Below are 12,899 nucleotides of genomic sequence, written 5' to 3'. Positions count from 1 at the left end.
AAAAGCTAAATATTCAATTAGACTATTTGTTAGGAATAAACATCATGTTCTACTGAACTACTGAAGAGAAACAGGAAAGAAAAGAATCCCGACACTGTGGAGGCCCTGAGCCGCTCTTTCATTCCCACTGACGACCGACTACAACATCAGGAAATAAAATACTGCACTGGTCATGTACTCTACTTTTACTATTTGCACTATTACTAACAGAAAATAACCAACTTGTGTTTATGTACAAATGTTTTTTCTTCTTGCTCGTGCAATCATCCTGTGCCACTTTACTGATCGAAGCTTTATACAAACCACGACAGTGAAAGGTTATTATTACATTTTCTATTATTTGATTCTATTCTCGTTTCTCATGTTTCTTTTCTCTGGTGTGTTCATCTGCTGCTGTCACATCTGTGAGGACCAATAAAGTTTGATCTCTTGTCTACTTGTGCTGCTGCTCCTCCTCCAGGCGGTGGCGCTAATGCTCCCATGAGTAGTTTGACAACCGCCGTTAAGCTCCAGGAGAAGAAGAAGAAGTCGGAGTTAGCAGGAGGAGGCTAGCAGCGTGGAGCTAACAGCACGGAGCTCCGCACAGACACACACTGACGCCGGGTTCGTTTCTCAGAGTCACCGGTAAACGGTCAGCACCGGGTGAGCCGCTCACACACACTCACACCGCAGCGACACGGAGGAGAGTGTGGGAGTTGTAGTTCTCTCCGGAGCGTGATGGCGGGCTAACGCAGGAGCTAACCGCTTCAAACCGGGGAATCAAGCTGAAGCGCGCGAATCGTCTGTGACGTTTCTCGTGAAGAAGAAAGAGCGCGAACGTTTCCTCTGAACTCTGGAGTCAAGACTCAAACCTCAGACTCAAAGACTCAAAGTAAACTGATTCTGACTCAGCAAGTTCCCAAACTACAAGTTCAACTCAAGCTCCGGCTGTTTACTTCCGTTATTCGATGATTCGATGACGTTTTCAACTCATCTTTAACATCACGTCACTCTGTCAGTCATCACGTCACTCTGACATTCATCACGTCACTCTGAAAGTCTTCACGTCACTCTGAAAGTCTTCACGTCACTCTGACATTCATCACGTCACTCTGTCAGTCATCACGTCACTCTGACATCACGTCACTCTGTCTGACATCACGTCACTCTGTCAGTAATCACGTCACTCTGTCAGTCATCACTCTGTCAGTCATCACGTCACTCTGTCAGTCATCACGTCACTCTGTCAGTCATCACGTCACTCTGACATCACGTCACTCTGTCAGTCATCACGTCACTCTGACATCACGTCACTCTGACATCACGTCACTCTGACATCACGTCACTGTGATGTGCTCAGATCACTGAAGTGTGACGTCAGTTGTTGAGTTCAGCATCTGGCTAACAGACCAAACTGTTCAGTTCCTCTGCAGGTGAATCACTGACCTCTGCAATGAGAAACTTCAGCTGTCTGTTGTCTAAAGTTTAAACTGTGTTAGATCAGATCTTCAGTTACTTTGAGAACTGAAGCACATTTGAACAAAATGCTGTTTAGTGTCACTGAGGATTATATTTGAAACACGTGTTGTAATGTCCCGTTGTCTGTATCTGTAATAATAATATAACCAGTTAATAATCCAAAGAGCCTCGAGCTCAGGGCGAATGATATATTCATATTCATACTTGTGAATGATTCAGTTCTTCTCAATGGTCAGAGACACTTCACACAAAGAACTGAGAAAGCAAACAAAAGCTGATGCTGATGGAAAATGCTGATAATGGATATTTGACTTACAATGATTTAGTTGAACAACACTGATCGAGTGTTGAGTTGAGTTTTTGTTGGCTGTCAAATTATTCTTCTAATATTTAATATTTAGATAATACTTGTCCTTAACAAGAGGTCAAACACGCTGCCTCTGTGCGACCGGTCGCTGACACACCTGTAGAACAAGTTCTCTGTAGACTTTAATTTACAGTCTACAGAGAACTTGTTATTTCTGTCAATGAAATCAACAGTGTCGTTGTTTCTACACATGTGGATAAAAGTCTCTGTAAACACGTCTGTCCTCCTCCCGTCAGGACACGCTGACACCCAGACGGACCGAGGCCCGCAGACATGAGTGAAGTGGTGGAGGAAGCAATGGACAGCTCTGCGGTGTCAGAGGAGGAGGTGGAGGACCAGCAGGAGACGTCACAGAAAGACCCCTCGAGTCTGAATAAAAGTCGAGTCAAAGCACCCGGTAAAGAGACGTTGGACTCACACCTGATGAGATTCTTCTGTGGTGGTTAAATCTGTAATGCCACTTTGAAACACACTCTGTGTTTGACCGGGATGATTCATTCATCCGTTCATACAGGTGCTGTCACTAGTTCACGGTCTGTGGCTCAGATGTCTGGGAGATATAAAACTTCTTCTCCCTCTAAAAGCAGTGCTGGCCAGTGGCAGTGAACCGCAGCTGCTGTTTTTGGAGCAGTGAAGAAGAAGTGATTTCTGGGGGGGGAACTGCAGTTTCACATACTCGCTAATGGCCGACTCGCCCTCTGGCAGTATCAGATGCTGATATTACTTTTGGAACACCTCTGTTGTTTACATTCTTTTCTTTCATTCTCGTTCCAGTTGTTGGTGACATCATTGAGGGCAAGCGGCCAAAGAAAATGGTCGAGAGGCTCGATTTCCAGGCACCCAAGCAAATGGAGAAGCTCAAGATTGGAGACGGTGAATATTCAACTACGAAAGACTCGGCTTCATTCCTGGATATGAAAATGTGTTATTTAAAGATGAGCTATATTTACAGATGTATCACTGCAGGCTGGTTGACTTCACATCTTCTCAGGTAGCGGAGATAAGTTAGGAGACATTCCACGCACCAGCTTCAAGCTCATCAAGATGAAGCCGGCGGATCTGAAGCCTCTTCACACCATCCTGTTCGACCGACCAGGAAAGGTTGGAACATCCGCAGCCGTCGAGATGAAACCTTTTCACCTTCGGTCACTCTCAGTCCCAGTCTCTGATGATCTCTCTGCTCTCTCAACAGATCGCCACAATAAAGAAGAACTTGCGTCTGTTTAACGGGTTTGGTTTTGATGCCGACAGTGAACAATACATCAAAAAACGAGAAAAACTCCTCAAGTAAGTTTCTTTGTAGAAACGTGTCACCTGGTTGAATCCCAGGTTCAGTGAGCTCCAGTGTTTTCTTTAGTTCTTTCTGTCAGTTCAGCAGGATGAAGAACAACGTCCCTCCGCAGACACACATGAGGATTAATCCTGTTGGAAGTGGTTTTCATATAGATTCAGATTACCCATGATCCTCTGCTTCCTGAACCAGAAGAGCTGCCGCTGTCTAAACTGTTTAAACCTTTTTTTTTCAATTGCTGAAGGTGAACAACGAGCTGCATGTTTTCTTCTGTTCTTTCGATGCAGAAATTCAAATTTCACCAACACAAAGCTGAAAGTTGTCTGTGGTGTTTTGGATCTGGAGAAGAAGGGAACTCACATCGATCTGGTCGACAGGATCATGAATTTCCTCATTGCACCGAAAAACAGCGGGAAGGTGAACTGCAGCAATCATTGTTTGTTAACGACATGATACATAAAGAGAGTTTTTATTTTCTTATGATGAAACACATTTAATTTCAATGAAGTCAGGTCAATGTTATCTTATCTTAAAGTTTAGATTCTGAAGCTTCTGTTTGTCTCTCGGCAGCGTCTCCCTGTGAAGAAGAAGAGGAAATCAAAGAAGAAACTGTCGGACGACAACTCGAAGACAAATACCAAGAAAAAGAGCAAATCCAAACCCAAGAGCTCGTCGTCTAGTCCCAAAAAGTCCAAAGCAGGAAGCAAGTCCAAAGCCATCGTCATGGACTCGAGCAGCGACGACGATGATGAGGAGGAGGATGAGAAGGTGGGGGCGTCGGCTGAGGCTGAGGGATCAGACACGGAGGAGAAACTGACAGAGAAAGAGGAGGACCAGTCCGACAAGTCGGAGCATTCTGCAGACGAAGAGGAGGACGATGATGATGATGTGAGATTTTCTGACCAAAGCACAAAACTGGAACCTGGTGTTTCTGATGAATCAGCTGTGACTCAGCTGAGTCTGGAACGATCAGGATCTGAACAGATCAACACGATATTAATCAACAATTATTGTGAAATTTAACCAATTATTTAAATTCATTTTCAAGAGAGAAAGTTCATTTTTATTGTGTTTTAGTTTAGTGACAGTAAATTGAATATCTTTGTGTTCTGCACTGTTTCATTCAGTTTTCCATGTTGGTTTTTAATCTACAAACTTTTTTGTGTCAGTCTTCGAAATCAGAGTCGAGCAGAGGGAAGAGTGCATCAAAAAAATCAGCACCAGTGAAAAGACAAAGGGCGTCAGCAAAGAAGACGGGTCCTCCTAAAAAGAGAGCGAAGAAGGACGTTTCAGACGAGTCAGAGTCCGACAGCGAACCTGAAGAGAAGGTAAAACTTTGTTTGTATAACTCATTGTCTCTGCGCCGCCCTGACGTCTACCACTGCAGTGACGCTGCACCCACAAGGTTTTTTCAGTTGAATAAAGAACTTCTTTTTTTTTAAACAGCCCAAAAAGAAGAAGTCTGCTCTGACAAAACCTGCGGCCAAAACAAAGAAGGCCGACAGCAGCAGCAACAGCAAAAACAACACAAACACAGGTGAGGTGGATCTCATCTAACTAAAGTTAATCATCTGCCTGCTGATAGAAAAGAGGAGACTGGGTGAATCAGCTGTCAGTGTAAGTAACGGACAATTTCCACGTGCAGCAGACGACAGTTCAGAAGACGACGAGCCGCTCATCAAGATGATCCAGAAAGCACCGACCGACGAACAGCTGAAGGAGACGGTCCAGAGTTTGCTGAAGGAGGCGAATCTGGAGGAGATGACCATGAAACAGATCTGTCAGAGGGTGAGAGGCCGCCTCCGCTCACAGGAGAACGGAGCTGAGTTATCTTTACATCCTGAACGTATGAAATTCATTTTTAAATAAATCATAAAATTAAAACACTTTCAGGTGTTTGACACTTTCCCAGAACACGACCTGACCAGCAGAAAGGACTACATCAAACAGACAGTCAAATCTGTGAGTATCTGAACACACACACACACACACACATATATATATATATATATATATATATATATATATATATACACATACACACATATATATATAGAAGTCTGATGTTATGAACGTTCTCTCACAGCTCATCACATGAAGATCAGGAAACCAAGTCGCGTTGCTGTGAAACTTCATGGGAGAAAAGAGTTCAGCAGAAACGACTGAAAAGTTTGTTTCATTAGTTTTGTTTGTTTTCATAAAAAGCTGTTTTTTACATGATTGTTTTTTTATTATTATGAATGTTTCACATTAACAGTGCTCATCTTTTTTATGCTCTCTGGTCGAGTCCAAAGCAAAGTAGGAATATTTTTTTAATCAATAAAAAAAGGACAAATTTTCAAGCAAGTGGAGAAACAAACATTTCTTCAACTTTAAAAACTGTCGTGTAGTTTTCTTCTGTGAAGTCAACTTCAGGTCATGAAAAGAATTAAACAACTGCTTTGTTAGAAAACTGAAGGTTCATTAATTCTCTGATTTGACTTGATGCATTTGGCTTCAAATAATAAACAGTTTTTCAAAATAAAATGTGGTTTGGACATTTACCAATTCATGAGATGTTTTGTTTTTCATTTAAAACACATTTTTACAAACCTGATCTTTGCTTTTGACTCACATTTATTTCTGGATTAAAATTTGTATATTTCTAATTAGATTAAGTTATTTTTGAATTTACACATTTTGATTAATTGTCTTGTAGCTGAAACTGTCAAACTTTTTTATTGTGGATTTTTGATTTGTTCGTTTCCTTGGTTATTCTCTGTCAAACATCATTTACACTTTTCACGTTCATAAATTAACAGAGTCGTTTACTTACTGATTAAAATTCTACCTTTTTTAACAAAACAGTCTTAATGTTGTTTGAGTCACAGTTCTTCATTTAACCTGGACATTAGTGAAAGTTATAAAAAAAAAAGAGGCAACATCATGAGGCCTATTTTCTGTCTGCAGAGGTTTTAATGTTGTGGGACTGAAATCTATTCACACTGACGTGATGGGGACAAACATCAAGTCCTCTTAATGTCAACCATGAAATCTTAAGGTGTTAAAGTGTTTTAGGTTTAAGGTAAAGGTTCAGTGTGAAGAGTTTAGTGACATCTAGTGGTGAAGTGTCATGTTGCAGCTGAACACCCCTCCCCCTCTCCTTCCAAACATGAAGAAGAACCTGTGGCAGCTTCAGTCGTTATAAAAACTCAAAAGGTTTTAGTTTGTTCAGTCTGGACGTAAAAAACATGGAGGCCTCCATAGAGAGGGTCCCCTCCATGTAAATATAAAGTATTTAAATATAAAATATTTAAATATAAAGCATGTAAATATAAAGTATTTAAATATAAAGTATTTAAATATAAAGTACTTAAATATAAAGTATTTTCTGGGGGAAAGAAAACTATAATTCATGTAATCTCGATGAAGTGAACGAGTGAAAACATCATGAGGATTCTTCTTCATTGTTTCACCTGAAAGTTTCACACTGGACGTTTAAGAGTTGGGCGCAGTAACATTAACAGACAGTAGGGGGCAGCATCGCTGAGAATTACTCAGGTGTTTGGTGTAGAAGAAGAAGAAGAAGGATCCCTGTCTCTGATTGGTTCACCCTCGTGTTTTGATTCTGACTATCCAATCACCGCTCTGCTTACCTCACTCCAACCAATCAGAGGCAGGGCAGGGGGCGGGTCTTCTCGCAGCTCGGGTGGAGGAGACTCGGAGAAACAAACCGTGACGTTGTTGAGACTCGACCCGGAACTGGAGGCTCCACCGCCGGCGGCTCTGAGCTGACGGTGCCCGGAACAGAGCTCCGTGCTGGGCCGCTGTGTGATGAAGAACCGGACACCGTGAACCGGAACCGGCCACACACACACACACACAGAGAGAGAGAGAGAGAGAGAGAGAGAGGTGACGGTAAGTTCGCTCGTGTTGATCCGCTCATTGTCCAACTTCTGGATTCAACCAAGTCAGAGACACTTTGACCTGGTTCATATATTTATACACACAGATACACACTGATACACACAGATACACACTGATACACACAGATACACACTGATACACACAGATACACACTGATACACACAGATACACACAGATACACACTGATACACACAGATACACACTGATACACACAGATACACACAGATACACACTGATACACACAGATACACACAGATACACACAGATACACACAGATACACACTGATACACACAGATACACACAGATACACACTGATACACACTGTACTACTTTGTGTTTGTAAAAGTTATAATACAAAAACTAATGTATTCATACAATCAACACAAACTACTGACATTTGTACACACATGTGTTTGAGTCAGTAATGAAAGTGAAATTAGTACATTTATCAAAACATATCGAATCTATAAATACTGACCCAAAGAAGAACTGGTTCCATTTAGGTGTGGATCCGGATCCAGGAAGATTTTTTCCACTTTCTCTGTTTGTGTCGTCGGGACCTCGACTCCACGATCACGACTGAGACTCTGACATCATCACCAGAGGTTTATACTTGAATCATGATTTAAATGTACTTTGTTATCGAAGTAATCTGCAACTTCATATCAGATAAATGTGCAGTAAAAAGAGTTCACTATGCAGTGTGTTAGGTATCATGAATTTAAAAGTACAGTACGTAAGTTAATGTACTTAGTTATATGTACTTTAATATAAAGTGATGTGATGCACTGGAATGTTAAGGTTCAGGTTTTGCTGCGTGAATAATGTTTGTAAGAAGAGAAAGGAAACTAGAAACACGTTCAGCAGCTTCTCAGGTTTCTAGTCAGAGTGTGTGTGTGCGTGTGTGTGTGTGTGTGTGTGTGTGTACTCACCAGGATATCCTCCTCCAGTCTTTCGTCACCTGGGTTTGTCAGATTCTGGTGTTCAGTTTGTGTCGTGTTTACTTTTACTGTGTTAGATATGAGACACACACACACACACAGACACAAACACACACACACACACACAGACACACACACACAGACACACACACACACAGACACACACACACACACAGACACACACACAAACACACACACACCTTGCACGTCTACCTCTTGTGATAACCTCCTCATGTTTGAACAAGAGACAGTCTTCACACTGAAGCTTGTTCAAACCCTCAGTCTCGTCCTCAAACGTCTGATAGAGGAACGGAGTCCTGAATACCCAGAATCCATCAGTAACGTCTGCAGGATTCAGTAGTTGTTGGATTGTTTCAGTCGGAACTTCGTTGACCTTTGGAAAGTGTCTGTACCGAACGTCTGGATTTTGTGTCTTCAGGTGATGGATGCAGAGGGCGGGGAGCTGTTTATCGGCGGCGGCATGGCGGCAGACAGCTGGCAGCTCGATGCTCCGTTCTGCTCCGAGCTGGTGTACGGTGGCTCGGAGAAACCCCTGCAGGACTGGGCGGTGGACCCCGACTGTGTGAGTGACCTGCACCTCTGCGACAGTCGGAGCCGGTGACGTATCGATGTGTGAATGTCTTAAACCCGATGCTCTGGCTTTGTCTCAGGCGACGGTGAATCACGACAGCGAATCAGAGGACGTGTTCCACGGCGTCGACCCAAACGAGGTGTTCCGCAGCGGACCGACCGCAGACACATCTTCCGAGAGCGACAGCGGCATCTCTGAGGATCCTGTCGCGGAGAGTCATGTTGCCGTGGTGACAGGGGCGACCACCCAGCCGACCCCTTCAACCGTGTACCAGGTGGTTTATGACATCAGTGGGCTGGGAGGTGTGAAGGCGGAGCCTGGACAAGAGAATGTGATCTCTATCGAGCTCGGTGAGGTCACAGGGTTCTACACTAATACATGAACATCATATGAACAGAATTAGTTGTTTATGTGTTTTTTCTTCATGTTCAATAATCTATAAAAAACCGGCGTGTTGATGATGTAACTTCCTGCGTCTCCCTCCTGCAGATGAGTGGAGCTCCCAGGTGTTGTTTTCAGACTCGTGCATCGTGAACGAGCTTCCCGTGGTCACCGCGTCTCGCCTCGACAGCAGCCTGGCTCTCGTGGATCCTCAGAGCTCTGACGACGGCCTGGTGAGGGTTTCTGAATAATTGTATGAGGAGACATTTTGATGACGTGACGCTCAGAGCCTGAGTTTGACCTGGAGGACCGACTCTTCTTCTGCTGTTGCAGTTGTATTCCGAGCTTCAGCTGACGGAGGAGGAGCAGAAGCTGCTGAACCAGGAAGGAGTTTCTCTGCCCAACAACCTTCCTCTCACCAAGGTCAGACCCGACCCGTCCTCCATCAGTTGACAGACGTGACAGAGTGAGAGACAAAGGCTGACGAGGACAAACTTTGACTAAACTTTGTTTCCAGGCAGAGGAAAGAATCCTGAAGAAAGTTCGGAGGAAAATCCGCAACAAGCAGTCGGCTCAGGACAGCCGCCGCAGGAGGAAGGAGTACATCGACGGACTGGAGGGCAGGTACGAGGAACGACCGCCGGTTCGATTTCAGATCAGATCCACTCACAGGAAGTTTTTTGCTCTTTGTGAAGTGTTCAAAGACGCACTGTTACTGTGAGTCCTCGCCACGGGTCGTCCATCTTTATTTACACTTCCACCGGCTCATAGTGACGATGACAGTTCATCAGGAGGAGACGGATTCTGAACCAACGTCTCTGCTTCAGTGGACGAGTGATCGTCTTGTGGCAGCAGAGGAGATTTTTAATTATCATTTTGTGTGTGTGTGTGTGTGTGTATGTGTGTGTGTGTGTGTGTGTGTGTGTGTGTGTGTGTGTGTGTGTGTGTGTGTGTCAGGGCGGCAGCGTGCTCGGCACAGAACAAGGAGCTGCAGAGGACAGTGGAGCAGCTGGAGAAACGAAACATGTATGATCACATCTTCATTGATTATAATATATATATATAAATAGAGGAGATGAGCAGAGACAGTTTCCCTCTGTGAGCAGCAGAGGGCGCTGTTGTGTTTGTTTTCAGCTCCAGTCACAGACTTCAGCAGCGACTGATGCTACTAAACTACATGTGGAATTATTCAGAGGCAAAGTTTCAGCTTTTGGACAAACTGGGTTAAAATCCCCAGATACAGTTTCCTGTTTCACTGAGGATGATAAAATTAAGATAAATTTAAAATAAAATTAAAATAAGATTAAGATCGGGTTAAGATAAGATTAGAATAAGATGGCGTTGTTGACGGGCGGATACTGATCATGATTTCTTGAAAAATATCCTGAAGGTCGTTGATTGGTTGACGTACTTTTGATTTTAGATTTGTCTGCATGAGTAAAGTTGATGTGTTTCCTGTTCAGATCTCTTCTGTCTCAACTTCGACAACTCCAGTCTCTGATCAAACAGACGGTCAGTAAAGGAGCCCAGACCAGCACCTGCTTACTGGTAGGTGTGTGTGTGTGTGTGTGTGTGTGTGTGTGTGTGTGTGTGTGTGTGTGTGTGTGTGTGTGTGTGTGTGTGTTTGTCCAATAATAATGTAATGTCCTATGAATTCATGGAAACACGACTCTGTGTTGTCAGATCATCCTCGTCTCTCTCGGTCTCATCATTTTGCCGAGTTTCAGTCCGTTTCGCCGCGACGCCTCAGTGGACGACGACTACAGACCGACAGGAGGTTGGTTTCTGTCGACATCACTTCATGTTTTGTCATTTTACTCCATTTTTCATCTTTCCACACAAACAAAGTGTAAATGGATTTTTTATTTTCCAGTTATTTCCAGAAATATCCTGACAGACCCCTCCTCCTCCTCCTCCTCCTCCTCCTCCTCCTCCTCCTCCTCCTCCTCCCCCCAGTCGGTGGCAGGTGGGATTGAGAGTCCGGCGGTTCAGTCTGACTCCTCGTCACCACCGTCGGCTCTCAGCCAATCAGGGCGCCCACAGGGAGCGGCGCCTGTCCCCCAAGAACCAATAGAAAACGCTGAAAATCCGGATGTAGTCGGTCCAGCCCAGGGGGGGGGGCAGAAAGGGAACAGCTCGGCTCTTGTTGCGGAGCCGACCGCGGCGAGAGAGAAAAGCCGCGACGCGGTCAAACCGGCGCACGCCGACGAGATGTAGACAAACTTTCAGGTTGGATGTCGAGCTCGTCCAAGTTTTGTTCATGACGGCTGAAGGCGACTGAGTTACGCTTTGTTACAAGCTGTAAAAACATAACCAGCAGGGGGCGCTCTGATCAGTTGATTAGCATCAGCTGAGGTCTGTTGGAAAAAGGTCTGATGGGAAACAATGAGACAAACATGGCCGCCCGGGTTCTGCTCGATAAAAACTGGTTTGATCTTTGCTTAAAGGAAAAGTTCGTACGTTTTGACAGCAGAAGAACGACACCACCGCCAGAGCCTGGAGACCGTTAGCTTAGCGTTAAGAGCGGAGACTGGAAACAGCTAGCCTGTCTCTGTCCAACGACAACAATAGAAACCACGTTAAATGTCCCGTTGTTCCTTCGGATCATCCACATGCAGAGTTTTTATTTTACGTTGATTTTCACTCAAAGTAACGTCATTGTCTCTTGTACAGACACGGCGCCCTCTGCTGGGCCGCTCCAGCTCTGCAGGATTCTATGGCTGAAAAAACTTGATTTTAACGACCCGACTTTGGCTTTTTTATCAATAATGTTGAATATTTTGTGAATTAAATGAATTTGTAATTATTCTGTTTGAATGTTTTTAAAAAACAAAAGTTCCCTCTGAACGAGTTGTTGGTCGTTATCAGGCGTCACTAAGTGGATTCAATTAATTTATTTCCATTAACATGATGAAAAAGTTTATGAATTGATCCATTAATGTTGGAGCAGAATCCTCTTTGTTTCTTTCTGTTCATTTTGAAAAGAGACACATTCGTTTACTGCATTAATATAAATAATTCGATCTTAGAATTAAAGAACATCTTCTTCGTTGTGATCTTTTCTGAATCTCTTCTGAAACATTTACAAAGTTCATTCTTCAGTTCGTGTTTCTCTTCTGCTGCTTCTCAGTGATGATCAAATGTTCTTTTATTTGCACGACGTGTTTTATCACAGACTCAATAAAGACGGACGTGGACACGAACGCTGTCGTTTGTGGTGATGATGTCATTAGTGATCAGAGTTTGTCGACCAACCAGGAGTCAGTGTCAGCTGTCAATCATTTTACATCATCAAATAACTGATTGAACCAAACTGATCAGAAACTTGACCAGAGAGATGAGAATGAGCTGAACGGCAGAAACATCTTTACAAACATTTATTTAACGTTTGCTTCGATTTTTTTAGTTTGGTTCATGTCCCATCTGCTAACATGGAGGAGGAGGTTCATGAGCTATACTGCAGCCAGACACCAGGGGGCAGTGGAGATGAAGATCATGAAATTTTAGGTGCAGAGGTCAAAGAATCGTTCTCCAGCTGAAGCTCCTGACATTTTCTGTTGATGAGCTCTGGGTGTTAATGGAGTCACCTTCACCTCCCTCCTCTTCACCTCCCTCCTCTTCATCTCCCTCCTCTCATCACTGCTCCTCTTCACCTCCCTCCTCTTCATCTCCCTCCTCTCATCACTGCTCCTCTTCACCTCCCTCCTCTTCATCTCCCTCCTCTCATCACTGCTCCTCTTCACCTCCCTCCTCTTCATCACTGCTCCTCTCATCACTGCTCCTCTTCACCTCCCTCCTCTTCACCTCCCTCCTCTCATCACTGCTCCTCTTCACCTCCCTCCTCTTCATCACTGCTCCTCTCATCACTGCTCCTCTTCACCTCCCTCCTCTTCATCACTGCTCCTCTCATCACTGCTCCTCTCATCACTGCTCCTCTCATCACTGCTCCTCTTCACCTCCCT

General features: G+C 44.0%; 2 protein-coding genes and 1 long non-coding RNA gene across 7 annotated transcripts; 2 read left to right on the top strand and 1 right to left on the bottom strand.

Annotated features, from left to right (window-relative positions):
* The first annotated feature begins 476 nt into the window (after positions 1–476).
* On the top strand, positions 477–5,960 carry dek (DEK proto-oncogene). Of its 4 annotated transcripts, none has more exons than XM_020108323.2 (12): positions 477–631; positions 2,062–2,222; positions 2,600–2,698; positions 2,817–2,926; positions 3,018–3,112; positions 3,404–3,533; positions 3,687–4,004; positions 4,286–4,444; positions 4,563–4,653; positions 4,762–4,904; positions 5,010–5,078; positions 5,203–5,960. In XM_020108323.2, the coding sequence occupies exons 2-12, from the start codon at positions 2,099–2,101 to the stop codon at positions 5,212–5,214; spliced, it is 1,350 nt and encodes a 449-aa protein (XP_019963882.2). In that variant the 5' UTR covers positions 477–631; positions 2,062–2,098; the 3' UTR covers positions 5,215–5,960. The 4 variants fall into 4 exon arrangements, with proteins under 4 accessions (XP_019963882.2, XP_019963884.2, XP_019963879.2 ...); XM_020108325.2 differs by having other exon boundaries at positions 484–642; positions 4,765–4,904; XM_020108320.2 differs by having other exon boundaries at positions 484–642.
* Positions 5,961–6,782: 822 nt separating this feature from the next.
* On the bottom strand, positions 6,783–8,040 carry LOC138413460 (uncharacterized). The gene is made up of 3 exons (XR_011245801.1): positions 7,956–8,040; positions 7,502–7,610; positions 6,783–6,922 (listed from the first exon to the last, which is right to left on the bottom strand). It is a non-coding gene; the product is annotated as an uncharacterized lncRNA (long non-coding RNA).
* On the top strand, positions 6,820–12,140 carry LOC109643269 (cyclic AMP-responsive element-binding protein 3-like protein 4). Of its 2 annotated transcripts, XM_069536628.1 has the most exons (11): positions 6,852–7,013; positions 7,527–7,628; positions 8,404–8,547; positions 8,636–8,906; positions 9,046–9,170; positions 9,271–9,360; positions 9,455–9,561; positions 9,895–9,963; positions 10,401–10,485; positions 10,621–10,714; positions 10,811–12,140. In XM_069536628.1, exons 3-11 carry the CDS (start codon positions 8,407–8,409, stop codon positions 11,152–11,154), a joined length of 1,326 nt encoding a protein of 441 aa, XP_069392729.1. In that variant the 5' UTR covers positions 6,852–7,013; positions 7,527–7,628; positions 8,404–8,406; the 3' UTR covers positions 11,155–12,140. The 2 variants fall into 2 exon arrangements, with proteins under 2 accessions (XP_069392728.1, XP_069392729.1); XM_069536627.1 differs by lacking the exon at positions 7,527–7,628 and having other exon boundaries at positions 6,820–7,013.
* The last annotated feature ends 759 nt before the right edge of the window (positions 12,141–12,899 follow it).

Source organism: Paralichthys olivaceus, chromosome 13 (genome assembly GCF_024713975.1).
Source record: "Paralichthys olivaceus isolate ysfri-2021 chromosome 13, ASM2471397v2, whole genome shotgun sequence".
Taxonomy (NCBI): domain Eukaryota; kingdom Metazoa; phylum Chordata; class Actinopteri; order Pleuronectiformes; family Paralichthyidae; genus Paralichthys; species Paralichthys olivaceus.
The sequence above is the reverse complement of the archived record's forward strand: the minus strand, read 5'-3'. Positions and strand labels throughout refer to the sequence as shown.

What these genes read in the sequence shown, in the direction of transcription:
- LOC109643269 (XM_069536627.1), top strand. Translation starts at nt 8,407, where the DNA reads ATGGATGCAGAGGGCGGGGAGCTGTTTATCGGCGGCGGCATGGCGGCA. An exon ending in ACAACCTTCCTCTCACCAAG is followed by an intron (nt 9,361 to 9,454) that starts GTCAGACCCGAC and finishes CTTTGTTTCCAG; the next exon opens with GCAGAGGAAAGAATCCTGAA. An exon ending in CAGCTGGAGAAACGAAACAT is followed by an intron (nt 9,964 to 10,400) that starts GTATGATCACAT and finishes TTTCCTGTTCAG; the next exon opens with ATCTCTTCTGTCTCAACTTC.
- dek (XM_020108323.2), top strand. Translation starts at nt 2,099, where the DNA reads ATGAGTGAAGTGGTGGAGGAAGCAATGGACAGCTCTGCGGTGTCAGAG. An exon ending in GAAGCTCAAGATTGGAGACG is followed by an intron (nt 2,699 to 2,816) that starts GTGAATATTCAA and finishes ACATCTTCTCAG; the next exon opens with GTAGCGGAGATAAGTTAGGA. An exon ending in AGGAGGACGATGATGATGAT is followed by an intron (nt 4,005 to 4,285) that starts GTGAGATTTTCT and finishes TTTTTGTGTCAG; the next exon opens with TCTTCGAAATCAGAGTCGAG.